The following is an 11148-nucleotide window of genomic DNA, read 5'->3' as shown; positions in this document are numbered from 1 at the left end:
CCATGTGTCTTGCCACGCCTTAATCTACTATCCACATCGGTTCACCTTTGACATTGAATTTGACCTCTGATGGAAGCATACTACTCAAAGTGGTTTTGACAAGTTCCAACTTGACCTCGGAGATTTTTGAAGGCCATCGGAAGCATACGGTGACCTTGGATTTATTTCGCTTAGTGAAGCTGTCGCTTCAAAATTGTGGCGGTTTAAGCATGTCTTGAACATAGTGATAGAACGAAAGCCACGAGTGTTGCAGCGATAGCCTCTGTAACACGCTTTTGAATCCGCAGTTGTTGTTTTTTTCATATCTTTTTTTTATATTTTGTTCTATATCTGTCCCACTTGTCCTGTGCACACCTGAATCGGCACCACATGGCAACAGTTTTAAGTTCATGAAGCGTTGCACTAAACGCAAATAGCGCGTTCCGCTGAACGAGCACTACGAGGCCTCAGAAGCGTCGTCAAGAAGCGTCGTCTGAGCCTACAGTTATTAGTCGCCTAGACGGTCATAATAAAAAAAAAATACAAAACAAATTTTAAAGTAAAAATTATATAGATATTGTCACAATATGGCTGTTATTTTTCAGAATTAACATTTAAATGGAATGCAAACATGGGCATGTGCGCTCTGCTGTACCTATTCTGTACTTATGCACAAGTTATGAATACGCAGACACGGAACGATCCTGGCTTTCTTTCGATGGGGGCAAAAGACAAGGCATCCGTATAGTCTGCGACGTGAGCGCACGTTAAAGAAACCCAGGGTGTTCTCCACTACGGTTTCCCTCATAGCCTACATCGCTTCGACGCGTTCGAACAGTCGACTTGAAGCACAAAAGCTCGCTTTTACTACATGCAGGGCTTGACATCCGGCGTGTTTTTGCAGGTGAGGAAACCTTCTGCGAGCAGCATCAGCAATGGCTCGCACTAAGCAAACCGCCCGCAAGTCCACCGGAGGAAAGGTCATACATAAGCACCTGGCCACAAAGACTGAAAGGAAGGGCGCCCCTTGTAAGCGGGTCGTCAAGAAGCCTCGCCGCTACCGACCGGGTACCGTAGCACTCAGAGAAATCCGCCGCTACCAGAAGTCAACCCAGTTGCTCATCCCCAAGCTCCCCTTCCAACGCCTCGTGTGCGAGATAGCCCAAGACTTAAAGACGGGCTTTCACTTCCAGAGTGGTGCTTTGGGCGCCCTTCATGTGAGACCCCCATCATTTCTCTCGCGATGAATGCTAAGAGCCTAGTCACCACTCGTATGTGTGGACGAAAATTTGTTGCCAAATAAGGGAAAACATGTTTCGAGCTCAATCAGTCGTCCTGCGAAAAGAATAATGTTTGGTGTAACATAGGAAAAATATAAACTGCGCGGATCAGTTTAATAATGTACTGTAAAAGAATGGCTGTTTGGGCGAGTTGGTGAACCATGATGGACAGTAATATACGTGCGCAAAAAGACGAGACAAAGAGGAGACGTGGACAACGACGGCGCAGAACTGACAACTGATTTAATCGAAGAACGGAAGAGAATATATATGTACACACACTTGTTGTACCCACATGCGCATAGTCAAAATTTATAAAAATATATATCAGCACATGTAAAACTCCCCCCATCACACGCACGTGGTGAAAACTGCCGAGGCACTATCGATTGTACAGCATGGTCATCTCTTTTTCTGTCAATGCGACGGACGTTTTACTAACACAAACATTTTGCTTCCGGTTAATACGGAAAGCCTCGGCGGTTTCTCGAGTAGTCTGGTCTTTATGAAGAAACAATATATTAGTATCAACAAAGAAAGGTACACACTCACACGCGTTACAGTGTTTTGCTAAGTTTGTTTCATTCTTTTTTAAGGACTGTGCATGCTCCATCAGTCTAATGTTGATGCAACGGTGTGTGTCTGCCCAATATACGTACGGCCACAGGACAATGGTATTTGATATATTACACCCATCCCACAACTAATGAAACTCTTGGCGTGATTAACCTGGCATCTGTTCTTACTTCTTGTGCCCCCCAGCTTTCTTTTAACTGCTGCATTTACCTTACCAATCTTATTAGGGGCTGAAAACAACACCTGTACGCCATATTTTGCGCCTACTTTTTTAAACCGATGTGACAATGCATGTATATAAGGCACAACTGCAATTTTTCTTCCTTTCATTTTTTCTTTCTATCTGTCCGGAACACTTCTGAGAACGCAGAACCTTATCAGCACTAGCTACAAGCACTGAGTCTGGATAACCAGCCTCCTTACATCTATTAGCTTGGATTTCAAGGCTATTAAACATTTGATGTGCACAAGACTTATTGACAGCCATCCTAAAACAAGCTATTACTATTCCAGATTTAACAAGTTTGGAGTGACATGACTTGTAGTAAAAGAGGCTTTACACTCCTAGGAGAGTACTGCCAACACACATGATTCATATTAAAAGTCAACTTTAAATCTAAAAATTGCAATACAATTTTATGAGGAGCCTCAAAGGTAAACTTCAGTCCCGTACCATTCCGATCAAAAATGTCAAGGATCTGAGGCACACTTACAGCATCCAAGCATCTAACTAAAACAAGGAAATCATCTACGTATCGGAATATACGAATGATCTTTCCTGTTAGGTCGCTCTCTATTTTTCGGTCGACATAACTAAGATAAATATTGCTGAGAACGGGGGCTACTTTAGCGCCTATACACACACCAGACTTCTGCATGAATAATTTAATGTCCCACATTACATAGGTGTTCTGAAGATAAAATGACAAAAGTTCCAGGAAGGATCCAACAGTTATACCGCACTCATTTCGAAACAAACACTCGTCATTATCCTCTGTGATGCAATTCTTCACACATTGTAGAAGTTGATTATGGGAAAGTGAATAAAACAAGTCAACCACATCTATGCTAAAGCCAGAACAAGAAGCCATATTCTCGTCCAAAAGATGCTTTACAACGGTCTCTGAGTTAGGCACAAGAAACGGGTCAATAACGGAAAGTGCTGACAAATGATTGTTAAGGTAAGACGATAAGACTACTTGCCAAGTCTGGCGCTCAGAAACTATTGCCCGAAAAGGGATGCCAGGCTTATGCGTTTTTGCATCACAGAGGATAATGATGAGTGTTTATTTCGAAATGAGTGCGGTATAACTGTTGAATCCTTCCTGAAACTTTTGTCATTTTATCTTCAGAACACCTATGTAATGTGGAACGATAAATTATACATGCAGAAGTCTGGTTCAGCAATATTTATCGTAGTTATGTCGACCAAAAAATACAGAGCGACCTAACAGGAAAGATCATTCGTATATTCCGATACGTAGATGATTTAATTGTTTTAGTTAGATCCTTGGATGCTGTAAGTGTGCCTCAGATACTTGACATTTTTGATCGGAATGGTACTGTAGCTAGTGCTGATAAGGTTCTGCGTTCTCTGAACTGTTCCGGACAGATAGAAAGAAAAAATGAAAGAAATAAAATTGCAGTTGTGCCTTATATACATGCATTGTCACATCGGTTTAAAAAAGTAGGCGCAAAATATGGCATACAGGTGTTGTTTTCAGCCCCTAATAAGATTGATAAGGTAAATGCAGCAGTTCAAAGAAAGCTGGGGGGGCACAAGAAGTAAGAACAGATACCAGGTTAATCACGCCAAGAGCTTCATTAGTTGTAGGATGGGAGTAGGATATCAAATACCATTGTCCTGTGGCCGTACGTATATTGGGCAGACAGGCCGTTGCATCAACATAAGGCTCATTGAGCATGCGCAGTCATAAAAAAAGAATGAAACAAACTTAGCAAAACATTGTAACGCGTGTGAGTGTGTACCTTTCTTTGTTGGTACTAATATATTGTTTCTTCATAAAGACCAGACTACTCGAGAAATCGCCGAGGCTTTCCATATTAACCGGAAGCAAAATGTTTGTGTTAGTAAAACGTCCGTCGCATTGACAGAAAAAGAGATGACCATGCTGTACAATCGATAGTGCGTCGGCAGTTTTCACCTCGTGCGTGTGATGGGGGGAGTTTTACATGTGCTGATATATATTTTTATAAGTTTTGACTATGCGCATGTGGGTACAACAAGTGTGTGTACATATATATGCTCTTCCGTTCTTCGATTAAATCAGTTGTCAGTTCTGCGCCGTCGTTGTCCACTTCTCCTCTTTGTCTCGTCTTTTTGCCCACGTATTTTACTGTCCATCATTAATAATGTACTTGGCCACTGAAAAAAAGTAGGCTGGGCTTGTAGCGGACAGCCAACCAGTGGCCCCTTAGGGTAGCAGTGTACTCCAATGGCAAATGATAGATGCCAGAGACAGGCTAACTTCGCAAACTGAGCCAAACTTGTCTCTTGCATCATGTAGGCCTTAATGTTATAACCCAACTGCGACCTATGGTACTATATCTGAAAGCTCTTCATGCACTTCACAAGACAGATCAAGCGACATACCGAACCACGCTTGTTGCCAAGCTGTATGAGCGTGCCTTTGGTGCCGTCGTTGGTAATGTGTCTGGCATGCAACCGAAATGGTGCAGAATATAAAACGCCGCCGAATATTATCGAAAATTTTCATTTCAGCAAAACGAATCTCTCAATAAACGTTGGCAAGACGTTTAGGCTTCGCCTTGATGGTTGGTTGGTTTGTGGGGTTTAACGTCCCAAAGCGACTCAGGCTACGAGAGACACCGTAGCGGAAGACTCCGGAAATTTCGACTACTTGGGGTAACGTGCGCTGACATCGTAAGTTAAAGATCATGGATCATGGATCACTGCCTTGTCGGGGCGGAGGGTCTTGCGAAACTCGATGAAGTCGTGAGCTCTGCTGTGTAGGGCCACCCAAGATAGACAGGTCACGGCAGAGAGCTCTGACAAAATGTGATTCACTGGAGAAGTTAACGGCAACCCACTCCAGTATTTCTTGCCAAGAAAACTCTGTGACCAGTCACAATAGCATTAATGATATGGCGCCGGAAGATGAGCCCCCCAGGTTGGAAGGCGTCCCACATGTTACTGGGGATGAACAAAGGGCGATTCGTAGTAGCTCCAGGACGAATGAAGCGGCTGGGCTAAAGTCAAAAGGACACTGAGTTGTGGATGTGTCGGAAAGCGACCGGAAAGTCCGATGTTGCAAGGAGATATATCACAGAGCAACATGGAATGTAAGGTCTATGACGCATGGTAAACTGGATGTCATCAAGCGAGAAATAGACAGATTGAACATTGATATCTTGGGTATGAGCGAGCTCAAGTGTACCGGAGTGGGAGAATTTATTTCCGGCAACCATCATGTCTTTTATTGTTTTATTGTGGGCACGAACACTGGAGAAGGAACGGAGTCGCTCTCATAGTAAACAGAAGAATGGGCAAAGCAGTGCTAGGGTACAACCCCAAAAACGACCGAAGGATTTCACTTCGGATCCAAGGTCACCCTTTCAGCGTAACAGTTATCCACGTCTATGCACCGACCACTACTCCTGAAGAAGCTGACGTTGAGAGATTTTATGCTGACCTGCAATGCCTTTTAGACCGTACTTCATCATCAGACGTCCTTTTTCTCATAGGAGACTGGAATACTAAGGCGGGCAGTGAAGAAATATCCGGAATTACAGGCAAGTTCGGTCTTGGTGAGTCAAATAAAGCTGGGCAGAGGCTAGTAGAGTTTTCTCAAGAAAACAACCTGACCATAGCGAATACTCATGTTCAACAGCACAAGAGGCGCCTGTACAAATGACTTCACCGGATGGTCTGCGCAGGAACCAGATTGATTATATTCTTTTCCGGCAGAGATGGAGAAGCGCTATACAAGCAGTAAAAACAAGTCCTTGGGCCGATTGTGGCACCGATCATCAGCTTCTTGTTGCCAAAATTAAGCTTCGATTGAGGAAAACGCAGAAAACTAGAAGGCCTTTCAGGTACGATCTGGATCAAATTCCATCAGAATATGCTGTGGAAGTGAGAAATCGATTTCAAGAATTAGATCTAGAAGACAGAGCCTGAAGAGATGTGGACTGATGTTCGTGATATAATACAAGAAGTTTCTACTAAGGTAGTTCCAAAGCAAAAGAAATGCAAGAAGGTAAACTGGTTATCTGAAGAGGCTTTGCAAATAGCTGAGGAAAGGAGGATGGCAATGGTTATGGGGGAAAGAGAAAGATGCAAGGTTCTCAATGCGGATTTTCAGAAAATAGCAAGAAGCGATAAGAATGCCTCCCTGAACATACAGTGCCAAACAGTTGAGGACAACCGCCAATTGAGGAACACAAGAGCTCTGTATAAGACAATCAAAGATATCAAAGGAAGCTTCTGTGCTAAGATGGGCGTGATAAAGGACAAACGAGGCAGGGACCTCACTGAAGCCTCAGAGAAGAGTTGGCAGCAATACACAGAGGAACTGTACAAGAAGGACCCGGATGTGCAAACCCAATATAAGGTGGTTGTGATTACTGATCTCAAGCCGGCCATCCTAAATAGTGAAGTTGAATGGGCCTTAGCCAGCTTTTCTAAGAACAAAAGTAGCGGAATTGATGGTATTCCAGCTGAGTTGCTTCAAAACCTCAACCATGACGACGCTGTTAACATTACGTATACATTATGTCAGCAAATTTGGACAACCCTGCAGCGGCCACAGGATTGGAGGAGGTCAGTTTACATCCCCATACCAAAGAAAGGCAGTGCCAAAGATTGTTCCAACTACCGCACGATCGCGCTTATTTCGCATGCTAGTAGGTGGTGTTGAAAATCCTCCAAGGAAGGCGGCAGCAGTATGTGGATCGGGAGCTTCCGGACGTGCAAGCTGGGTTTCGCAAGAGCAGAGGAACTAGAGACCAGATTGCCAACCTTCGCTGGATCATGGAAAAAGCAAGAGAGTTCCAGAAACCCATCTACTTCTGCTTTTTGATTATGCGGAAGCGTTTGACTGCGTAGATCACAGCAGATTGTGGCACGCTCTCCAGGAGATGGGAGTTCCAATTCACCTCATCTGTCTCTTCAGGAACCTGTATGAAGGGCAAGAGGCCACAGTCAGAACTGGGCATGGTCTTACTGATTGGTTTCCGATTGAGAAAGGAGTGAGACAAGGCTGCATACTGTCGCCCCGCCTATTTAACCTATATGCTGAGTGCATCAAAGAGAGCCATGGCTATCCTTGGCCGCCTAGTAAAGAGCAGAGACATTACACTGCCAACCAAGATCCGTATGACTCGTGCTATGGTCTTTCCAGTTGTGATCTATGGATGCGATAGTTGGACTGTGAAGATGGCTGACCGCCGAAGAATTGACGCGTTTGAATTGTGGTGCTGGCGGAAACTCTTGAAAGTTCCTTGGACGGCCAGACGATCAAATCAGTCGATATTGTCGACCATAAACCCTGACTGCTCATTATAGGGTCAAATTCTAAAGTTAAAGCTCAGCTACTTTGGTCATCTGATGAGAAGAGAGGAGTCGCTGGAGCAAGATTTCGTGTTGGGAAAGTTCGAGGGTCACCGGAGAAGGAGTAGACAGCGAACGCGATGATTAGATGGCATCTTTGAGGCGCTGCAGATGAAGTTATGTGATGTTAGGAAGATAGTGAGAGACCGGAAAGCATGGCGTGATATGGTCCATAGGGTCACGAAGATTCGGACACGACTGAACTGAACTGAACTGACATCGCACAGCACACGGGCGCCTTGCTTTTCGCCTCCACTGAAAAGCGGCCGCCGAGGCCGGGATTCGATCCTGCATCCTTGGGAACAGTAGTGGGGCGCCGTAACCACAGCGCCACCCCGGCGGGGTTTCGCCTTGAGATGGACGCAATAGCTCCTGCACCACCGCGTTTTCTTCTAGCAATTTCTTTAATTTTAATGTATTTATATTTTTAATTTATTATGATTAACGCTGTCCAATTGAAAAACTATTAGGAAGTTTTTTTGTAAGACCTAGTGCAGCTGCATTTTGTTTTGTACACGGTCAGCTTCGCGGCAAGCACACTGGTTCCTGGTGACTCTCTTCCTTGCTACGTGAAGGTTCGTGTTGGCATGAGATGTACGTGCTAATTTGGCAACTATGTTCTTCGGTTCCTTCCGTTCTGCGCCCACATAGCTATTCGTTTGGCCACGAGCACGCGGCTGACAGGGCTGCATGAGGATGCTTTTTGGTAATGTGCATTAACGTTGCCAAGGGCAGCACACTGCACGGGAAACACACCTGCTACTCTTTTGTGGCGTAAAACATAACACGCAAGAACCTCTGTACCACCATCGGACCCTGTGGAGTGTTCTTTAATATCAACTGCAGCATCTCTGCTTTATAGTTTGAATACAACCCACAATTTACCAAAAGGAAGTGTGCGGACGGCAGTGAACTTACACCATGACTTGTTCAAGAAAAACTTCATCACGAACAGGTATAGGGACGCATCAAAAGCAATACTACACCAAGCAAATGCACATAGCCGCGGCTGGCACAGGTCTATGGCGGACATGTCCAATTTGTGAGGGCTTGTTGTGGCAGTGACACAGACCCTTCTTACCGGTGCACTGGTGGACTGCAGTCCTTATTTATTCAACCAAATAAGGTTGTGTCCTGGTCTCTTTTATAGAAGAGTGTTAAGACCACCTCGTTGACATTGCTCTAGTGCTGGTCAATATTTGATACTTCGGTCTCGTCTATGACTTTCCTTCTGTTTGCATTGCAGGAAGCCTGTGAGGCGTACATTATTGGTCTGTTTGAGGACAGTAACATGTGTGCCATCCACGCCAAGCGGGTGACCGTCATGCCAAGAGATATTCAGCTCGCCAGACGTATCCGGGGAGAGCGCCTCTAGATCTGCCACCGCCACGCCCAAGTCTCTTCTTCCTTGTTCTACTACATCGATTTCATTCATTGCTGGTTCTTATCTTCCCGCCTTTCATTCTGTTGTTTAGTCCCCATTCCTGGTTTAGGAAAACGGCCAATGAGTGGCCCGCTTAATTCGCATCGTCTCGGTGCACATTCGGCCAGCGAGAACCTGCGTGATGAAGGGAAGTTCTTGTAGCCACTCTTGTCCCTGTGAGTCCCATACTGGGATTGCAAGGAAGCCTGACTGTCTTAAAGTGATGCACCTTCGGCGAAACAGGGACATCTCGCGGTTATACTATCAAACCGCTCTCTAACGCGGTTTAAATCAGAAAACCAGTGCAAGTGGACTTTCTTTACTATGTCCCAGCTGTCCTTGCTGTTCTGTGGATCATTTTATATTAAAAGGCATTTTATATTGTCCTGAAAGACTGCTACATGTTTTCTTATTATTAATATTGAAACAGCCAACCCTCCATTCAGTAAAAGCGTTCAGTTCTCTGTTCGTCTTTGTTTCATTGATCACGTCGTTATTAAGCGCACTTGTATCACCTGGTACTGAAAACCTGTTCTGACACAAGCAGCTCTCATTGCGCTTGGTTGGGCGCTGATGTTATATGCACAACCATTTGACAAGGGTATTGGGGGAATCAAGTGTTGGGGACACAGCAGTTGCTGTGTCCTTGAGTCTTCGCTAGCGAGCACAAAAGGTTTCCTTGCGTTCCCTCGCGGCCCTTATAGCAAGACAATTTTGGTTTTTTGCTTTCTTTTCTTTGACCTTGATAGTGACGTAGCAGAGCCACTAAATACAGTTCTCGTGCTTAAGTGCGAGAGGAATAATCTGTAGAGTGCTCTCCAGAGAAAAATCTAGGACTTCTTCTGAAGAGACGCGTGCGTTACAGCTAAGTATGCGTGGCAAATGGATAAACTAGCTCACCATAGTCATGATATTGCGGCAATATAGCCACCTGCAGCGTTAGACATGAATTGATATTTAAACTGAACGATGGCCCCTGACCTTGGCAGAGCCGAATCGCCTCCGGTGCCAAAGCAGCGGCCATCCCCGCAGTACGACGCGGCATTCACGAAGCCAATCGATAAAAGCAGACATTGAATTGGTCACAGATGTTTGTCTGATTCCAGTCAACTTCAGAAAGGCAAGCGAGAGAAGATCGAAACCTCTCTGTCACTCTTTCGTACAGTATGAGACTTTTTGCCAAAATTTTTAACTCTTTTTGTGCTGGGAATTCTCACACCGATGCCTCCCCATGCTCATGTCTCGAGTTTGTACATAATTGATCTTTCGAGAGAGTCGATCAACCACTGTGATGTGACTACTACAAAACTATATATTTCTGCTCCGTAGCTGCATCAGAATGTCCATTTTTAACTCGAGAAGGAGGATGAAAACCTAGCTGTCCTATCCCATTGCAGCGATTGGCGTCCGCAGGCAATGCAGGCTCCAGCGTACTACACGTTTCACTGTTGGAGAGAACGCGATGGCTTTTACGTCGCGCTAGTTTTGCTGTAGTCGCCAACGAAGGTGCATCAGCATGAGGGACATCTCGCCAGAAGGTCAGGAGCTCGACTACAAACCTCGGCTGTGCGGTTTCGACCACGGATTAAAATGGAGGCGAAACGGACGGCTCCCGTGTACTATACGATGTTAGTGGGTGTTGCCCGAGTGATCCGGATTTTTCCGCTGAGCCTCATTACGAGGTATGGGTCACTTTGGGACGCTGAAACCAATTTACTATGCAGTAGCAATCCTGCACTCATTTCTGCGAAATACGGTAGTCGGAGGCAGCGAATGACTGAGTCGAGCATTAGGGCTGTGTTGTCGGGTACTGAGGATATTTGTGTAATTAGGAGTTCAGGCCACTATCGCGACTATCGCGCGCGAGGAGCTCAGGCCACTATCAGGCTACTAAGAAGCAGACAGCAGGCATCAACGGCGTTTCAAATTGGTTCACAGGAACGAAAACGCATAGAATATTTCACAAAATTTTGCGGACACCTCAACCGAGCCGTAAGCAACAAGAGGAAGGTGGGAGAAAAAAAAGAGAGAAAGAGATGCCGCAGTGGATGGTTTTGAACCACCACCTTTTGCCTCATCTCACTAACAGCGAGAGTGTAATATCGCGTGAAAACTACGTGAGCCGTAAAAGCCCTGTTTGCATGGACCGACAGCGTAGGGTCGAGTTGGAGAGTTGAGTGTACACAATCCTACAGCGTTTACATGGACCCGACCCGACGAGCGCTGAACCGGCTTTGGACAAGCGCCCTAGACAAGCGGCGATTACGGCGACACCTCGCGTCGAGGCAAAGAACTAG

At 45.3% G+C, this 11148-nt stretch overlaps 1 protein-coding gene across 1 annotated transcript; it reads left to right on the top strand.

Moving 5' to 3' along the window:
- Nucleotides 1-914: 914 nt before the first annotated feature.
- Nucleotides 915-8840, top strand: LOC146207910 (histone H3.3-like). Its single transcript, XM_084587184.1, has 2 exons — nt 915-1196; nt 8675-8840. The coding sequence occupies exons 1-2, from the start codon at nt 915-917 to the stop codon at nt 8801-8803; spliced, it is 411 nt and encodes a 136-aa protein (XP_084443310.1). The 3' UTR covers nt 8804-8840.
- Nucleotides 8841-11148: the final 2308 nt, after the last annotated feature.

This window comes from Amblyomma maculatum, chromosome 1, assembly GCF_055883805.1.
Source record: "Amblyomma maculatum isolate TAMU_Amacu chromosome 1, ASM5588380v1, whole genome shotgun sequence".
NCBI lineage: Eukaryota > Metazoa > Arthropoda > Arachnida > Ixodida > Ixodidae > Amblyomma > Amblyomma maculatum.
This window is presented reverse-complemented; position numbering and strand designations above follow the sequence as displayed.